The sequence below is a fragment of the Poeciliopsis prolifica genome, unplaced genomic scaffold, assembly GCF_027474105.1.
Source record: "Poeciliopsis prolifica strain line A6 unplaced genomic scaffold, Auburn_PproV2 SCAFFOLD059, whole genome shotgun sequence".
In the NCBI taxonomy this organism is placed as follows: domain Eukaryota; kingdom Metazoa; phylum Chordata; class Actinopteri; order Cyprinodontiformes; family Poeciliidae; genus Poeciliopsis; species Poeciliopsis prolifica.
Genome location: NW_026562434.1, coordinates 2,815,564 through 2,836,247, shown reverse-complemented (window position 1 = coordinate 2,836,247; position 20,684 = coordinate 2,815,564). Strand labels below are relative to the sequence as shown.

Below are 20,684 nucleotides of genomic sequence, written 5' to 3'. Positions count from 1 at the left end.
TTCTTTCAGCCTGGAATAAATGAAAACCAGCTGAGTTTATGTGTCAAGACTTAGCATGATTAGCCTCATCACAGTCAGACGTCTACTGATGTTATAATCTGATACTGAAATAAAATGTACATAATATCTTATAGCAGGTAATGGACAGAAATCTGGTTTCACCAGGATTGAGAACATTTACCTGAGAGTTTCCAGGTTGCAGTTTGGACTCTTCAGTCCAGCAAAGAGAAGCTTCACTCCTGAATCCTGCAGGTTGTTGTTACTCAGGTCCAGTTCTCTGAGACTGCAGGACTGGGAGCTGAGAACTGAGGACAGAGCTTCACAGCTTCTCTCTGAGAGGTTACAGTAACTCAGTCTGAGGAGACAGGGAGGAAAATCTGTTATTAAACAATTCATAAAACAAAAAATGTATGATCTTTCAAAACAACAATGTTTTCATTGGACAGAAAAGGAACTATCTTATTTTACACAACCTTTGCATTTGTTATGAACTCGTTCATTCTACAGTTATTCTACCTCCAGCCTTAAAGGGCTGAATTGCAGGTAACAAAGAGGTTAGAAAGAGCATCATAAAATTCCAGAATTAACTACATTAATCCAATTTCAATTTTTACAGTGGAGGACTTTTGCTGCTTTAATATGTAACACTATGTCAAGCTGCTGTAGGAAGTCTGTTTCTTTTTTGCACAACCGCCCAATGGGACACTTTGAAGAGATGATGCAGCAATACTTAAATTAAAACATGAATGTTTAACTCATAATTAGCATATTTCTATCAAAATAACTGCATTAACAATGTGTGTCCTTACAGAGCTTTGTTGGAGGCTTTAACCACTGGCAGCAGCCTCAGAAGAACCTCCTCTGAAGCAGAGTATTTCTTCAGGTCAAACACATCCAGATCTTTTCCTGATGACACTAAGATGAAACCCAGAGCTGACCACTGAGCAGGAGACACTTTATCTGTGGAGAGACTTCCTGAACTCAGAGACTGTTGGATCTCCTCCACTAGAGAACGATCATTCAGTTCATTCAGACAGTGGAACAGATTGATGCTTTTCTCTGCAGACACATTCTCACTGATTTTCTCTTTGATGTACTGAACTGTTTCCTGATTGGTCTGTGAGCTACTTCCTGTTTGTGTCACCAGACCTTGTAAGAGTCTCTGATTGGTCTGCAGTGAAAGTCCCAGGAGGAAACGAAGGAACAAGTCCAGATGTCCCTTTGGACTCTGTAAGGCCTGGTCAACAGCTCTCTGGTGGAGAGATTTGAGGTCAGATTTATTAACTGATGAAGATTTCTTAGATGTTTGTGTTTCTTCCATCAGGTTGACTCCAGAGTTGATGAAGGTCAGATGAACATGAAGAGCAGCCAGAAACTCCTGAACACTCAGATGGACGAAGCAGAACACCTTGTCCTGGTACAGACGTCTCTCCTCTTTAAAGATCTGTGTGAACACTCCTGAGTACACTGAGGCTGCTCTGATTTCGATGCCACACTCTGTCAGGTCTGATTCATAGAAGATCAGGTTTCCTTTCTGCAGCTGATCAAAAGCCAGTTTTCCCAGAGACTCAATCATCTTCCTGCTCTCTGGACTCCAGTGTGGATCTGTTTCAGCTCCTCCATCATACTTGACCTTCTTCACTTTGGTCTGAACCACCAGGAAGTGGATGTACATCTCAGTCAGGGTTCTGGGCAGCTCTCCTCCCTCTCTGGTCTCCAACACATCCTCCAGAACTGTAGCAGTGATCCAGCAGAAGACTGGGATGTGGCACATGATGTGGAGACTTTGTGATGTCTTCATGTGGGAGATGATCCTGCTGGCCTGGTTCTCATCTCTGAATCTCTTCCTGAAGTACTCCTCCTTCTGAGGGTCATTGAATCCTCTGACCTCTGTCACCATGCCAACACACTGAGGAGGAATCTGATTGGCTGCTGCAGGTCGTGTGGTTATCCAGAGGAGCAGAGGGAAGCAGTTTCCCCCTGATGAGGTTTGTCAGCAGAACATCCACTGAGGTGGACTCTGTAGCATCAGTCAGGATCTCCTTGTTGTGGAAGTCCAGTGGAAGTCGACTCTCATCCAAGCCATCAAAGATGAACAGAACCTGGAAGTTCAAAGCTGCAGATTTCTTTGGTTTCACTAAAGAAATGATGAACAAGTTCCATCAAGCTGAACTTTTTCTCTTTCAGCACATTCAGCTCTCTGAACGTGAATGGAAATATGAACTGGATGTTCTGGTGGGCTTTGTCTTCAGCCCAGTCCAGAGTGAACTTCTGTGTTAGGACTGTTTTCCCAATGCCAGCCACTCCCTTTGTCATCACTGTTCTGATTGGTTGATCTCTTCCAGGTGGGACTTTAAAGATGTCTTCTTGTCTGACTGTTGTTTCTGGTCTGTGTGGTTTCCTGGATGCTGTTTCAATCTGTCTGACCTCATGTTCATCATTGATCTCTCCAGTTCCTGCCTCTGTGATGTAGAGCTCTGTGTAGATCTGGTTCAGAAGGGTTGGACTTCCTGCTTTAGCAATCCCCTCAAACACAGACTGGAACTTCTTCTTCAGACCAGATTTAAGTTGATGTTGACAAACTGCAGCAAAATGTTCTAAAATAAGATAAATAATAAAATCAGTAACTAAACAAAATTATTTTCAGAAGATGATGTTATAAACATTATTCCATCTCTTCAAACATCAGTAAATGTGTGATTTATTCATCAGGTCAAATCTTCATAGAAATCCTCTTACTGCTCTCCAGGCGGTCTGCCAGCTTTTCCTCCTTCATCCTACTCAGGAAGTTCAGTGTGATCTTCATCACTGCCTCTCTGCTGCTCCTCCTCTGCTCTTCATCATCACCTTCCAACACCTCATCATCTCTCTGACTCTCTGAATGTTCTGGATAATTTAGACTCAGAACTTTTTGGATCTTCTTCAGTTCTTTCTTCACAAAAGTAACAATGTTGTCCTCCAGCAGCTGGAACAGAATAATAGATAAAGGAAACATCAGAGTGAAATCATGGAGCCAAACACCAGATGGATGTTGGACAGACTGACAGTCCTCTGGTCTACAAAGTGCAGCGTGAAGGTGACTTTGAACAGAACTCATGGAAAGTATTTGTTGTTCATATACAGACCATAAATATGGAGTCCAACTGTGTTCGATGCTGCTGGGCAGATGGACCCCTGGGAACCTCTGAGCTCTGCTGGTCCACTCTGTGGAGGTACCAGGAACAATGAGGAAGTTAGGAAATATTCATCCAACAGGTAACATTAAATCATCAAACGTTTCACAATAAAAGCCCTTAAGGCAGAAAAACAGACCGTCACTTAAACACAATACAAAGACTTAAGAAAGAGGAAAATGAACTACAAAGATGAAGAAAAGTAACACTAGAATAAACCAGTAGACATTTTAAAAAGTTGATTTTGAAGTTGGACTTCAAACAGTCCAAACTGTCAACAGATCTGATGCTGGTGGAGACAGTTTCCCAGAGCTTGGGGACAGTGGAAGTGAAGGCTCTGTTCACACAAGTCTTCAGGACAGTGTGGGACATCCATCAGGTTCTGATGACTAGATCTGAGGTGATGTGGACATGGAGGAGGTCTGAAATATGTGGGTATGTCCATGTGGGATTTTGAAATGGATCCAGTAGATCCCTGGAAGCCAGTGAGCTCACATTGTATCTGTCCACACAGAGACAATCAGAAGGTAAAGGTCCATGAAGTGAGTCAGCTCAGTTTGGTTGAGTTCCAGCAGATCTCACCAACCACATCATGAAGCTTTCCTTCCCTGCTGAACTGCTCTCACAATGCACACAGGAACCAAGTCCTGATGGACCAGAATGGCTTTACCAGGTATTTTCCAGTGGAAATGTGATCCACTGTTAGTCTGACATGGAACCAGGAAGCAACCGAACATCATCATCAACATGCAGAGATAAAGATATGAAGGTGTTTTTATGAGAACAGAGCAGCTGATTTCTGTAGATAATGGATCAAACCTCTGGAAATATAACTGGAACCATCTGAGTTCTTACTGGTTCAGTTTCCAGAGTTACAGCAATTAGATACAGCTCACCTCTCTGATGATGGAGATCCAGGAGATTTAAAGTGAATGGGATGATTCATTGACCAGTCGCTCTTAAAGGAGACACAGCTGGGTTCTGGTTCTGGTTCTGGTTCTGGTTTTGGTTTCAGTCTATGATGGATCCTGATAGAAAAACATCCACTATGAATTTTCTGTGGAGGTTTGATTTAAAAATCATTTTTATTTTGACTCCTTGTAAAATAAAGAGGTTTGAGACACAACAGAACTTCATCAACTTCATGTTCTAAATGATTCCCATCAGAACCAGTTTAATCCTCCAACACGTTCCTGATCATTGATCCTCCTTAATAATGTCCATCTTGTTTAAAGAGCAGAAATATCTGTTTGTGAGATTTTGGGTGATGTTTGAAATAGGAATCACAAAATACATGTTAATATTTTTCTTTCAACATTAATCATTCATCAGATTTAGACAACAATATTAATATCAACCTAGACATTAAATTCACTTCTGCCTTTTTGTTTGTGTGTTAATAATATTTGATTAAATAAATGGGACTGTTTCATTTGGAAAAATTAAGTTGATGCAAAATAGAATAAAATTCAGTTAAATGTGTGGTTCAAAGGTCATGTCAACATTATAGTTTATGTCCTGATTGAGGATTTTCCTTGTTCTTTATATTTTATATTTTAGAGGTTAAAACAAAAAAGTGAGTTTATTCTGGTTGGATATTTTGTTTCCTGTTATTCATCAGCAGTAATGTTTTAGTTCTGGTTGCCTATAGAGAGGATTATCACTACATGAATGATTGTTTATTTGATATCAAGGAAAACATCTGGAAATCAGATGGGATTTCTAGACCTATGTTAACTAGATGGACCTGGAAAAGCTATGGATAGAGACTGTGGATCTAAACAGACATGATTAACACTCCAAAGATCTTTTATTAATTCACCAACAATCCAGTTGAACTTCATTGCAGCCATTGGAGACTGTAGTAGCCAGTTTAATACTGAGCTAGTTAATTGTTGCTGTTTTGTTAAGACGTGCTGAGCAGCTAATTTTATACCTGTTGATTGCATGTAAAGTTAATCCCAGAGATCTTCTTTGTTGTTCAGATTCTAAATTTATTCCAGTCAAATGAAACCATTTGTGAACAAAATCCAATTAATCCAGTAAACATGACAACAGCGTTAAGAATGTCTCCACCACAGCAGTCAATAACTTGTATGCTTTTCAAGGTTCAACACCTGTCACTTCTTGGTTCTTATACTGGAGGCCATTGTCCCATCTAGTCACCAAAAACCCAAAATACACATATTTGGTTCTGATAGAGACCAATAAAGTTCATGATACAAAGTTCCTAAGTTGATTATTGGACCATGTAAATATAGAGACATCAATGTATTGATGTGACATATTAAAAGAAAATAACCTGATACTCAATCTAATGTTCCTATTACAACAGAACCCAACAGAACTTATCATCACATGGCCACAATAACAGATATAAACAGAAGTTACAGCAGTTAGAAACAGCTCACCTCTCTGATGGTGGAGATCCAGGAGATTTAAAGTCAGGGGGTTTATTCTTTGACCAGTTGCTCTTAAAGGAGACACAGCTGGGTTCTGGTTCTGGTTCTGGTTTGAGTCTCTGATGGATCCTGACAGAAACATGATGATTAAAACTTAATCAGCAAAGAGGAGCAGCAGCAGCTTCATCACCACGTCTGTTCTGGCCTGATATAGTGAACGCTGTGTGAAAAGGGCTGTGGACAGTTAGAGATGGTGACCTCACCTCTGACCTTTGCTCTGACTCTCATCTTCCCCACACAGAGTGGTTTTAGAGGGAGGGACTCCCTCCTCTCTGTCCTCACACTGATCCATGCTGCTGAATCCACATCAGCTCACACACACTTTCTAGCTTCACCAGCAGAAGAAACACACATCATTCATCTGCACATCAACTCTGATCATCCTTTACATCATTAGTGCTGGAAAAAGATCAGCTGCTCCTCCTCTGATTGGCTCTTCTTCTCTGCTTCATATCAGTGTCAGGTGAATGCAGTCAGACAGCAGAGAGGCAGAGGAAGCTGCCATCAGCTGCTGCACTTCTACTATCAGTCCATAGAGACGTATTCAAGCCTTTATCACGTCTGATGGGAATTAGAGGAATTTGAATTATTTAGTAGGTTGCCCAAGACATTGTCTCATGGTTTTAATGACATAGTGGGTGTAAAATATTGAATAAAAATATTTTATAAAATGCTCCATGACTGGCTTAATTTTTTTAGTATATTTAACTTTATGACACAAAGTTACAAGTGGATCATCCATATTGTATCCAAGTGTATTCTGGGTGAAGCTTCTTTCCAGCCGTCCACCAACATCATCATGATTCACTTGGCAACAGATGGCTAACTAGCTAGAACATTTTTATGGACTACGTTGATATGAGTGGAGCTCCATGGAGCGTCAAAGTGAAAACGATGGAAAAAAAGAGAGCAAGGAAAAATGAAAAACTGGACGCATATTTTGTGTGTTTTTGTTGGCAGTGATTCAGGCCCGCACAAAACTGCCAATCCAGTGAAGGAGTTGGATTAAATATTTTATATTGAAAGGAAGCAGCAGGAAACTGTTGCATATGAATTTAATGGTGGAGAGCTCTTTTACAAAAGTCTGATTCAGAAATCCAGGATGAGAGATAAAGCCAAGCTTGACACAACGCCATCAGTTCATTCTAATTTTATCCATTTCATAAAAACAAACCAAACTAAGGAGGTGTGACTCACTTAGTTTGAGCCCGGCCTAAATAAATCAGATGACTCTATGTTAACAAATGTCTTAAAGAAACCATGAGTTCGCTCACAGGCTCACTGATGCTATAATAGATCATTTCCATTCACCAAACCTCACACCAAACCAATAACATCTTTTGATGGAAGATTATGAGGAATTGAAGAACATCAGACTCAAGACAAAACAAGTGTTGGTACAGTAGTAACCAATAGTGGATTGAATGATTGAAGGCATAATTTGCTCAAAATGTACATTTTCAAACAATTTCCTATTAAAAATCATCATAATCATGCCAGCCATTTGCTCAATTTAACAACTTTAAATTTATAAATCAGTAGTGAAGGTCAATATTATAATGTGGGGGCCTGATAGTGTTTATTTATTTGTCTTTTATGCTTTTATTCTCCTATTATCTTCTTCATCTGCTGTGCGTTTTGCTCTGTGTTTTGCACTATCACTTATGGATCCTCTTTCATATCTTCCAAATTGTAAACAATGGATCTGGGTTTGATGAGGAGAATTTGCAAAGGAGAGCCTTTTTTACCCAACAGGATTTATACATAATGAATCCCTGGGGGAAGTGGAAAACCCTCCGTCTGTCCATATTGTTGGTTGAGGATTTTAAGATAAAACTCAGTTTTTCATGACAGGATTTCTGCTTTTTGGGCTTGTCAGTTATCTGGTATATCATACAATTCAGAAAACATTGGCAGCTGTTCTGCCCATTGAGAGGCTGCCTGTCTTATACAAGGAAATGCCTTGCTGTGAACATTCAGACTCAGATGCTGTGTGAGCAGAACCACAAACAAGAACTGGTTCTTTCTGAGACGAACAGTTCAGTTGCAGTTCCTGAAACCTCAGGAACTGACACCGATCATAAGTTTGTCTGTCTGGAGTTGGCATTGAGGTGTAATAGTGAGAACAATTATTGTCATCTGAGTCTGGCTCCCCACTGAGATGCTGGCGTCGCCGACTCCCCTCCCTCATCCCCCACAGAACAACCCAGGTTGCTGCAATGAACCAGGTTGCTGCAATGAACCAGGTTGCTGCAATGTACCAGGTTGCTGCAACGCACCAGGTTGCTGCAACACACCAGGTTGCTGCAACGCACCAGGTTGCTGCAATGTACCAGGTTGCTGCAATGTACCAGGTTGCTGCAATGTACCAGGTTGCTGCAAAGCACCAGGTTGCTGCAAAGCACCAGGTTGCTGCGTTGCTCACCTCATATCTCCATCATTTCTCCCTCTTTCATACCACATGTCCTGTTTTTTATATTGTCAACATGTTGCTTTTCATATGTAGAGGTTTTTTACAACCTCACTGTGTAATTAGACAAAGTTAGAACATCAGTCTTCAGAAACAAACTGTGACATAAATCTTTTTAAGCTTGATAATAGTATTTTCTACCATCATAATGTTAAAAATTATAATAGTACATGACTGAATATCAACATAAATTTGCAGCATTTTATTTTAGGAGGGAAAAAAGACCAAAACATGCAGACAAGATGGTGAATCACTGATAACACTTTGGTTTCTGATGGGTTTGGGGAACCAGGATGAACTAAGAACAGCAATTTATCCTCTGCCAGGTTATTGGCAGAGGATAAATTGTCACATAAGTGGATAATTGGATAAATGCAACATATGTGTTATTGCTTTTGAGAAACCAAATCAAGGTGTAATTAAGTCAGGATATCTGATAAATCATGGTTTAATCTTCTATCTTTTTTTGGGAAACAACTCAAAGTTTGAATCCAGGAAATAGAAACATGAAATAATTTGTTCAGAGAAAACAAAGAAACATCAGCTCTTCATCACTAATCTAATAATCCTGAAGATTAAACTTTAAAAGGAAGAGAGATGAAACTTTGACCAGAAATCAGAAGCGGATGTTTTCTAAAAACATGAGAGAGAAAAAACAAAGAAGAAAATCAAAGTTGAATTAGAAAAAAACAAGAAAACTTACAGTTTGATCAAATGATCCAAAGAGTTGATGAAGAATATATGAACAACAGTCTGACTCTAAAACTGAAAGTAAATGTGAGGGATGTGGTGGGACTGATGACATCACAACTCACATGATTTTTAGTTTCTTCTTTCAGAGCAGCAGAAAATCTGCAGTGAAATTAGAGACGTGTTGATAAAACCTTCATGAGGAAAAGAGAAGTTCTGATGAAAATGTTTCATGATGGAATCATGAGGAGAAAAAAGTCCAGAGAAAAATAACAGCTGATTCCTGCAGCAGTAACTGAACTGACTATAAATACAAACTGAAAATAATCAGAAAGATCCAACAAAATAATCAGTAGTTCCTGATATCACCAAACTACTGCAGCTGAAATAACATTATTATAATACAGATTATTACTATAGCTCATATAAACTGTCTCCAATATATATTTATATAATTATTCTCTTATTTCTGAATCATGATTCATTTCACATTCCTGGGTAAAAGTTACTCAAAACATCAAAATGTACAAATAACATGAATTATAATTTACTAGAAGTTACCTGTGGAAAACCACAAGGGTCAGAACTGGATCCTAAACTTTATTACTTTACATAAATGATTTATGCAATGAATCTAATTTGTTAACATTTACTTTATTTGCTGATTCATTTTGGTCAGTTTGGAGCAGCAACAGTTTAATGGAAGGAGAATTACAAATATTAATGATGTGACAAAAATAGATTAACACTAAATTATGGAAACATTTTAATATTTAGTAACAAGGAAATAAATAAATGAAAGTGCAAACTTTAAAATGTTCTGATTTAGTAGAGATCAGAACAACATTGATTATTTACAAAGTCTATAATAAACTTTCATGATGTAAAGAAACATTGTTAGAAATGAAAGAAACTATAAAATAATAGAAAATGATTTATTTAGGATGAATATTAAAACAATGGTAGTTCAGTTAGAGGGATTTCTAGTTTGCAATAATTTAGTGAGGAGATAAAAGTGTTTTTCTCTCTTTAAAATATTTGCTAAACAAATAAAATAAGATTTATGATGTTTTTTTAGTTTCTCTACAAACTTAGCTGGAAATCCTTGAAGATGTTTTAGAAAAATAAACAGGAAATATTTTGCTGCTTTGATTTGGATGATTTGTAGAAAAGAGTGAAAGTTTGAAAAGTTTGTTTTCTATCTGAACTTTTTTCAGTCTACACTTTGTATTCTTGCCATTAACAGTAATTTGAACTATTTCTATAATAAAATTGCCCCTCCCTCTGCTTTTTGGACAGCTGGCTAAAACCCTTGATCCACCGACTCTCTTTTTAATTTCTGCTGCTCCAAGTCGTTAAGATGAGTCTCTTGCAATAGAGATATCGAACTTTTAAGCCATTTTAATTCAGCTAATATTTTCTTCCTCTTTATCGGATGACCCAGTCCTCTCACATGATAACACACAATATTTAAATCACTCATAATATATAAATGTTTTAATCATGTCAACCTCGACCTCTACTTTTTGACCCTTTGACCTTAATTCTGGATGTTGCATCTGATCTGTTTCTGCCTCCTGTTGGTCACTCAGTGTGGCCACAAACATGTCAAGGAACAAGAACATAGTAACACAGAAATAGTTTGAACACATGAAGCCCCAAGGACTCCCATCAACCCGCCTGGTTCTATTAAGACCACATATAATCTGTGGTGGCCTCCTGACCAGCCCCCGATGTAACCAAGGCAGAGCGCCGTGTGCCCGTAGTCGCTCAGGGGAAAAAGCACTAAGTGCTTCCAGATCACAAAGAACAGCAATAATTCCCTGCTGAGATCTCCACCCAATTGGGAGAACGATAGTAACCAGGTGATATTGGCGACCCGTGAGATCAGAACCATTTAAATACAGATTCACTATATAACTATGTAACATTGGCTGTTTCCATAACGTCTTCTTCTCCCCTAATAATTGTTGCTAAAACATCCCTTATATCCTCCAGAGTTCCTCTGTTTATCAACATTTTGTTCTCCTCAGTCTTCAATGTAAACTTTTAGATGTGCATCAGGTTGTCCCCCTTTTCCATGTCTCCTGTTGTTGACTCTCGGAGTCCAGGCCTCTCTGGAGGCTCCGCTTCCATCCTCTCTCTCTCACTCATCTGCACCGAGACGTCCAACCTCTCCAACGTCGGTCCGCGTCCACAAGAGGAGGGAAGCTTTTCGTTCCCAAGTCCATTCTGAGTTGCGCCGGAAAACCACATTTTGCCTGTTTTCCTTTAAGTTGCTTGATGAAGCTCCGCAGTCTCACTCTCTTCTTTTGGAGCTCTGGAGAGAAGTCCTAGTCAAAGTATATTGTTTTCCCTTGGAGAACGATGTGTTTTAGTGACCCGGCCCGTTGCAGCAGCGCTTCTTTTCTGGTGTAATCCATGAAGCGGCCAATGATGGAGCGAGGCGGGTTGGTGTCAGCGGGCCTCGGTCCCGGCGCTCGGTCTGCTCTTTCAATGCGGAAATCCTCCTGCAAAGAAGCGAGGTTCTGATTCATTCCTTTACGAAGCCGATCATGTCCTGTTTCTCTTGAACTTTTTCACCCCAGGCAGACCAACTATGCAGAATTCAAAGAAAAGAAAAGTGTCAGATGAAAACAGGACGTTCAATGCTACGTGGGAAAATTCATTTGCTTTCACTGCTGATGAGACTGGTTTACCAGTGTGCTTAATATGTAAAGAGAAACTAGCTAACAACAAAAAGTCAAATGTTGCAAGACATTTCCAGAATAAACATGCAGCCTTTGCTCAAAAATATCCGGATGGAGAGGAAAGAAAAAAAGCTGTTTCTGAACTGATACGGAAGGCTGATCTGATCAAAAATCACTTCAAGAAGTGGATGAAGGCAGCAAATTCAAGTGCATATGCTAGTTTTGTTGCCGCTCAGGAAATAGTGAGGCACGGGAAACCGTTCACAGATGGAGAATATATAAAAGAGTCTTTCATTAAGATTTCAGAACATCTATTCACAGACTTTAATAACAAGAGTGAAATTGTGCAGAAAATCAGGGATATGCCCCTCTCTGCAAAGACTGTCAAAGACAGAACCATAAAAATGGCAGAAGGCATCACCACACAGCAAATTTAAGACATCAATTCAGCTGTGGCCAACTCAATGGCCTGTGATGAATCTAAAGACAAAGGTGATATTGAACAAATAGCACTGTTCTGCCGGTATGTAAACTCTACTGGGCCACAAGAAGAAATGATGGAGTTGATGCCACTAAAAGGCCAAACACGGGGGGAGGATGTCTGTGAGGCTGTCTTGAATTGTTTAAGAGCAAAAGGAATAAAACCACCCACCTGGTGTCAGTGGCTACAGACGGGCACCGAGTCTGACAGGAGCGCACAAGGGCTTTGTGGCTTTATTGCAGAAGTCGCTGGACAGAAAGTTGCTGACTTTTCACTGCATCCTGCACCAAGAGGCACTGTGTGCTCAAACATTTCCTCCGGAACGCACAGAAGTGACGAATGTTGTCATTCAGATTGTGAACAAAATAATGGCAAAAGGTTTGAATCACCGTCAGTTCCATTCATTACTGGACGAGCTGGAAAGCACAAACTCTGACCTCTTGCTGCACAACAAAGTCCGGTGGCTGTCCAGAGGCGAGGCGCTGAAACGATTTACGGCGTGTCTGGAAGAAGTGAAAACCTTCCTGGGCAGCAAAGGGCTCAATTTCCTGAGCTGGAACAGCCAGAGTGGCTGGAAAAGCTGCACTTCTTGGTAGACATGACGGCGCAGCTGAACACGGTGAACACAGCTCTTCAGGGGAAAGAACGCACAGCCCTGCACATGTTGGAGGAGGTTTTGGCATCCAGCGCAAGTTGACAGTGCTTGCCAGAGATTTACAGAAAGGTTCACTGTCACACTTCCCCAGTTTGAGAGAGTTCAGGGAAGCTCACATGATGAATTTGGAGTATTTACATTCTGCAGTCATCGCAATGCAAACATTGTTTGGGAAACGATTCAGTGAGTTCAGAGAGGAAAAAAACACATTATCCTTCCCTGTCTCTCCCCTACGCCTCGATCCATCCCTGTTGAATATGACAGCATCTCCAGGGGAGAGTCCACCGGATCTTGAGATGGAACTGGCTGACATGGCCCACAAAGAAATGTGGGTGTCCTAGTTCAAGCGCTGGACAGCGGACCTTGAAGATGTTTCATGTCAGAAGGCTGTTTTTGCTCAGAATCACAAATGGCGTGATATTGAAAACCTCCCCAAACCAGACAAACTTGTGTTTGAAACTTGGAATGCTCTCCCCGACATTTATGTCAACATGAAAACAAATTCTGCCTGTTATTTAGTTTGCCATAGAACTTAAATGAATCTGGACACAAACCAGATTACTCTGATACGTCGTCATTTAACATGACCAACAGACTTTTATTCCTTTAAAGTAAATTAAATACATTCAACTGCTCTGCTTAAATTAAACATAGTTTTATTCTGCTTTACATTTACAACTGCTTCAGTGCGTCCTCAACATCTCAGAAAAAACAAAAGTTGAAATGTAAAACTAGTTGGGCCTGTCGTATCAAGCAGTGAGATGGTGGGAGGCAAAAAAATCCACAGACACTTGGAGTCCGGTCCATCTTTGGATCCACATATGTGTGTGAAACTGCAGGTTTTCTCCAACATGAACTTCATTAAAAACAAACAGCCTCACAGATGACAGCTTACAATCCTGTGAGAAGATGAAGGTGACGGCATACAGCCCCGATGTGCAGACGGTTCAGGAGCAGAAATCACATTGACCAAGTATGATCAGTATTTTAATTGACTATTATTTTGCATTTATTCATATTTTGTCATTGTTCGCTAAAATAGACATTTCATCAGTGGCATCAATTCAACCAAAGCTGAGGTATGGCCAGGTTACTCATCACATGACAGAATCAATCAATATACATGCAGAAATGACATCATAGAAACGTTACTTCCAGCGAGTCCAATGCAACACTGATGACTGTTTTATAAAATAACAGTATTTTATAAAACAAGGTCTGGGTATGCCATACCTTGCTATACCCAATTGACGGCCTGCATGTTATTCTGCAGGTTGAGGCTGACTGCACGGCGCCAGTAAAAGGATGACGCCATTTTTGTTGCTGCAACTGGATCATTTAAGTTCTGCGTCATTTTTATTTCATTACTACAAGGACTCAAATAGACATTGAGTATTTTACTTAACCTTCAACGCAACGTCTTTTTTTCGGAGTTAAAATGTTTTAACATGTTAAAACATGTGCAGAAATGTTCATTCATTTTCTCTGCAGTCGTTCATTGATTTCATGAATGTAACACAGTATAGTTTGTTTATACATAGAACAAAGACAACAAACCCTGTTATATGCAGTGTTATTTCATTTAAAACTTCAAAGGGTTTTGTGGCTTGTATTTCTTTATTGTGTGAAACGGGTCCAAATGGCTCTTTGAGTGGTAAAGGTTGCAGACTCCTGGGTTACTGTAAGGACCGAAGCACTCTCTCGTTTCTCTGACTAACTCCTTCCGCCGAGCCGGTCCTACTTTCTGCTTCTCCCATTTGTTGCTCTAACGTGTCCAAGATGTTTCCAGTCTTGTTAGAGCAGGGTTTTTCCTGCCGGTTCTGATCACCATCAGGTCAGATCACTGCTGATCACAGATATTGATCACATGGATTGGCTGTTAATGTTTCGCTTTAGGTAGAAATGCTACTATATGATCTGGCAAAATGGAGCCATAAAATCACCTACTTTAGACAAAAACATGTACAACACTTGCAGCTAATGGCTGATTGCTCTGGTTCTGATGGGTTGGTTCTGACCCAGTAGATTAACTCAGCAGAACACAGAGAGGAGGCAGAGGAACTCCATTTGTTGTCTCAGATTATCTCATGTTAGGACGTAGAGAAAGTTACATTAAACTGTTTTAAAGTTTCCTCCTCAGTACCATGTAGCGGATGTCCAACAAAGAATTATTGGGTTAGGGTTAGGGTTAAGGTTTAATCATGTTAAAAATTGGCTCATTCTGAAAATTTTTCATTTAACCATTTACACCTTTTTATATAGATTTCAACATTAAGACATAAAAATCAGATGATTTAATCACTTGTTAGAATATATTGACAAAATTTTTTCCATCTATTTTAAACTTTCTAACAGAAAACGGTGAGTATCCTGGAATAATCCTGGAATGATCTCAGTTCCATTTTTAAAGGTTGGAAGAAGAAAAAGTTCCAAGGACTCAATCAGAATCGTTTCACCAAGAAATAGATTGTAGAGACTGAACTATCTGTTCAACAGTGAGAGAGTTTCTCTGACAGGAGGAAAAACTTTAGACTCTTTAGACTCAAATCAGCACAAAAACACTGAGGAACCATAACCGAGACACAATAGAACAGATTTGGACCAGAACCCAAATCTGGGAATCAGAGGTTCAGTGAATGTGGTGTTGAAGGTGTGGAGGAGGATCAGTGAGTCAGAGGAGACTCTGTAGAAGGACAGAATGCCAGCAGGACAGTCCACATACACTGCTACTCTGTTAGAGACAGAGGAGGAGGAGAGACGAGTTTCTATGTTATTGTGGCAGACAGAGTAACCATGATGACGAGAGCATCTAAGACTCCAGGAATGATCATTATATCCAAGCAAACAGACTCTACTGAATCCTTTCCTCCTAATTCTTCTGTAACTCACTGATATATAAACTTCTCCTCTCCACTCGACCTCCCAGTAACAGCGACCAGTCAGACCAGTTCTACACAGCAGCTGAGGCAAGTAATCAAATCTGTCTGGATGATCAGGATATGACTGAAGCTCCTCCACAAATGTCACCTTCCTTTTGTCTTCAGACAGTTTGAGTTTTCTGTTCACTGTGTTTGTGTCGATGGTGAGTTGACAGGAATCTGATGGAGAGAACAAACACAATCCAGCTGCAGTTATTGATCATTTATTGACACTTTGACTCCTGAATGAGTGATGTGACAGTTTGAAGATGGTTGAATGTGAGCTGCTTTGTTGTCATGAATCAGATGAAAAACACACTTACATTTCCTCAGACCTGGAGTCAAGAATTGGTCTCCAGCAGGCTCCACCCTGAAAGGAGGAGGGGGGTCAGACCATCAGTCTCTTTCAGCAGCAAACATAGACATTACATGTCTCTCAGACACACATTGTCCTCCACTGAGACAGGAACAGTCCAACATCTGGATTGCAAACTGCAGTGGATGTAGGAAGGACAGTTGGTGCTGCTGCAGCACAACTCATTTCTCCAAACACAGGAAAAGCTCCAACAGAGAGGAGAAAGGAAATCCCTCAGTAACAACCTGAAGAAACTCACTGAAGCCTAAAAGGACATCAGGAAACTAAGGAAACATTTCTGGAAGCTCAACCTGATTTAATAATCAGCATTAAAATACAATCAATCTAAACTCTGATCAACACCTGGATACCTGATCCATCCACACTCCCACACACAGATGAAGGAATGAAACACTAAACAGCCCTGCTGCTGAAAACCTGCTGTGGCCTCACTGTAATATCCAGAAATACAAACATTAAAAAGGAGAAGCTGCATCACATTCAACAAAGATTCAACAAGAATCAAAGATTTGATCTCTGCTCAGCTCAGACTCACAAACCAGGGAGAGGCTTCCATCATCACACACCTCTGACAAACACCTCCAACCTTTCAGCACTTCCTCTACCAACCAGCACCACCAGGTGGCGCTGCATACATTTACAATGAGCCCAAGAAGAAGAAGCAGCATCCTGAATCCAACAGCTGCAGTAATGGCTTGTGAAAGTGTCCAAGGAGCATCTGGAACCAGAACCAGCAGATCCAACAGTCCAGAGAGTCTTTGTTTGCATCTTTCCTCTCAGATTTCCAAGCTGCTCTGAGAGGAAATGACATCATCGCTCTTCTGATGATGTCACACTCTGATGTCACTGATCAGGAGCTGCTGGACTTCTACATTTCCAGCATGTAGGTCAGAGAAGTTCTCAGCTCTGATGAGGAGCTGGCCTGCCTTCACACTGATTGAGGGTCAAAGAAATATTTCCAGATGAAGTCAGACTAAGATGTTGGATTGTCCTGCTGTTGCAATCAGAGGCCAAGAAGAAGCTTCAAGTTCTTCTCCTGTTCAGCTCCACGTTCCTGTCAGAGACTTCAGCTCCTCATGAGGAGAACAACTAAAGCCTGGAACAGACTGACACCAACATCCTGACATCTCATCCCTGAACAAAGCTTTGCAGCATCAAGGTGACTCTTAGCACCATATATGGACAGATTTCCTCTAAAGGGGGCGGAGCCTGGATTGGAGGAACCAGCAGCAGCTTCCAGGAACAAACCTTGGGAAAACCAGCAGACTGACTAAAGACATTTCTCCCTCTTCCTCCTCTATCAGACCTTCTCTGCTCCTGCAGCAGGTTCCTCCATACCTGAGAGCTTCCAGTCTCCAGTGTGGATCCTTCAGTCCAGCCGACAGCAGCTTCACTCCTGAGTCTCCTGGATGATTGTAGCTCAGGTCCAACTCTTTAAGATGGGAGGGGTTGGAGGTCAGAGCTGAGGCCAGAGAAGCACAGCCTTCCTCTGAGACCAAACAGCCTGATAAGCTGCAGACACACAATTCATCACATGATGAGAAAATGACAACATTGAGGTAGAGACCAAGGTCTGAACTGATGGATGGATGGATGGATGGATGGATGGATGGATGGATGGATGGATGGATGGATGGATGGATGGATGGATGGATGGATGGATGGATGGATGGATGGATGGATGGATGGATGGATGGATGGATGGATGGATGGATGGATGGATGGATGGATGGATGGATGGATGGATGGATGGATGGATGGATGGATGGATGGATGGATGGATCTGTAATTATGCTTCTTTTTGCACCTAAGATGCAGCAATTTGTCAAGAGCCCAGAGTTACCTGAGAGTTTCCAGGTTGCAGTTTGGACTCTTCAGTCCAGCAGAGAGAAGCTTCACTCCTGAATCCTGCAGGTTGTTGTTACTCAGGTCCAGTTCTCTGAGACTGGAGGACTGGGAGCTGAGAACTGAGGACAGAGCTTCACAGCTTCTCTCTGAGAGATTACAGCCACTCAGTCTGAGGAGACAGGGAGGAAAATATGTTATTAAACAATTCATAAAAATGTTTTACTTTCCAATCAATTATATTCTTTTTTGAATGATTGAAGGAACTATCTATTGTTACACATATTTATGTTGCCTTTTGTTGTGAACTGGTTCAGTCTATATTTTGGTCTCCAGCCATGAAGGACTGAACTAAAGGCAACATGGAGGCTGGCAAGAGAAATATTAAATTCCTCTATGAACTAAATGAATCCATGTCAGTTTTAACAGAAAGAGTCCAATGAAGCCTGAGAATCAAGGCTGGGCTGAAGATCAGCATCAGACTCAGTTTGAGGATCAGCATCAGAGCTGGTTTGAGGGAAAACAGCAGCTTGAATCAAAGCAGAGCAAATCTCCAGTTTCATCTTTACATTTTTATCTGTTGGATACAGAGATGGAAAACTGAGCAGCAACTGACAAAAACTATTTTGAACAAGAATCAAATCGCTCAATAAAATGATTGTATAAAGAACTCTTTTTTTTGATTGAGGAAAAAATTACAACGAAACTAATGTTGGAAAAAAACAAAAACAAATAGAAACAAATTCGCTCCTAAAACAATCCAAAAACAAGCATTAGCCAAAATTAAATATAGGAAAATTTATCCCAGTATTTAAATTGAACAGTTGTGAAACTGAACTCTGATAGGAAACAGTTTAAACTGATTTTCTCTCTCCAACCTCTTGGTTCCACATGGAGCTATATTTGGCCCCCTGCTGCTCTGACCACCATGTCATTGTGGTTCCAGTAGATGGGTTGGTTTTCCAGGTTTATTCAGAACCATGTAAAAATTATGCTATATGGTAATAGGATGTTCTTTGCAAAGTTACACAGTCAAAATCAACATAAATAATTTTAGTTATTCAACTGTCATAAGAGACAAAACGATGTTCAGAATATCAAGTTAAAGTTGTGGTCAAAAGTTTACATACACTTATATAAAACATAATGTCATGGCTGTCTTGAGTTCCCAATAAGTTCTACAACTCTTATTTTTCTGTGATAGAATGATCGGAACACATATCTGTTTGTCACAAAAAAGTCATAAAGTTTGGTTCTTTCATAAATTTATTATGGGTCTGCTGAAAATGTCACCAAATCTGCTGGGTCAAAAATATACATACAGCAACATAAATTGTCAATTTTGGTGATGTAGAGAGTTGTCTCAATCAAATTAGCTTCATGTCATGGCCTCTTCACTTCTTGTAAGTGATTCTGATTGACTACAGCTGTTCACTTCTCATGAGCCCATTTAAATAGGTCTCATTTGACCCAGTGATCAGACTCAGCCACAAAAGCTACAATGGGAAAGTCAAAGGAACTCAGTGTGGATCTGAAAAAGCGAATTATTGACTTGAACAAGTCAGAGAAGTAAGTTGGAGCCATTTCAAAGCAGCTACAGGTCCCCAGAGCAACTGTGCAGACAATTATTTGCAAGTATAAAGTGCATTGAACAGTTGTGTCACTGCCACGATCAGGAAGAAAACGCAAGCTATCACATGCTGCCGAGAGGAGATTGGTCAGGATGGTCAAGAGTCAACCAAGAATCACCAAAAAGCAGGTCTGCAAGGATTTGGAAGCTGATGAAACGAAGATGTCAGTCTCCACAGTCTAGCGTGTTTTACATCGCCATGGACTGAGAGGCTGCCGTGCAAGAAAGAAGCCCTTGCTCCAGAAAAGGCACCTTAAGACTCGGCTGAAGTTTGCTGCTGATCACATGGACAAAGATAAAACCTTCTGGAGGAAAGTTCTGTGGTCAGACGAAACAAAAATTGAGCTGTTTGGCCACAACACCCAGCAATATGTTTGGAGGAGAAAAGGTGAGGCCTTTAATCCCAGGAACACCATGCTTACTGTCAAGCATGGTGGGTGATAGTATTATGCTGTGGGGCTGTTTTGCTGCCAGTGGAACTGGTTCTTTGCAGAAAGTAAGTGGGATAATGAAGAAGGAGGATTACCTCCAAATTCTGCAGGAAAACTTAAGACCATCAGCCCGAAGGTTGGGTCTTGGGCGCAGTTGGGTGTTCCAACAGGACAATGACCCAAAACACACATCAAAAGTGGTAAAGAATGGATAAACCAGGCTAGAATTAAGGTTTTAGAATGGCCTTCCCAAAGTCCTGACTTAAACCCCATTGAGAACATGTGGACAGTGCTGAAGAAACAGGTTCATGCAAGAAAACCATCACATTTAGCTGAACTGCACCAATTCTGTCAAAAGAGTGGTCAAACATTCGACCTGAAGCTTGCCAGGAGCTTGTGGATGGCTACCAAAAGTCCCTAGTTGCTGTGAAAATGGCCAAGGGACATGTAACCAAATACTAAGGTTGCTGTATGTATATTTTTGACCCAGCAGATTTGGTGACCTTTCAGCAGACCCATAATAAATTTATGAAAGAACCAAACCTTATGACTGTTTTTTATGACAAACAAGTATGTGTTCCGATCACTCTATCACAGAAAAATAAGAGTTGTAGAACTTATTGGGAACTCAAGACAGCCATGACATCATGTTTTTTACAAGTGTATGTAAACTTTTGACCACAAATGTATATTTTCACCATATTATTCATTCACTAATAAATCCCATCGTTCCAAACTAAATAATTAATTATGAAACTACAAATTTAGCTTCTAACTAAATGTTTCCCAGCAGACTGACTAAAGACATTTCTCTCTCTTCCTCCTCTATCAGACCTTCTCTGCTCCTGCAGCAGGTTCCTCCA

General features: G+C 40.5%; 1 protein-coding gene across 1 annotated transcript in view; it reads right to left on the bottom strand.

The window, feature by feature from the left end:
- The window catches only part of LOC129379652 (NACHT, LRR and PYD domains-containing protein 12-like), a gene marked incomplete at its 5' end in the record, with an annotated part of 94,447 nt that overhangs the window by 7,182 nt on the left and 66,581 nt on the right, over positions 1-20,684 (bottom strand). The window contains 2 exons of the mRNA XM_055060448.1: positions 15,863-15,909; positions 17,254-17,427. Of these exons, the coding sequence (XP_054916423.1) occupies positions 15,863-15,909; positions 17,254-17,427 (221 nt within the window). The remainder of the gene's footprint in view (positions 1-15,862; positions 15,910-17,253; positions 17,428-20,684) is intronic.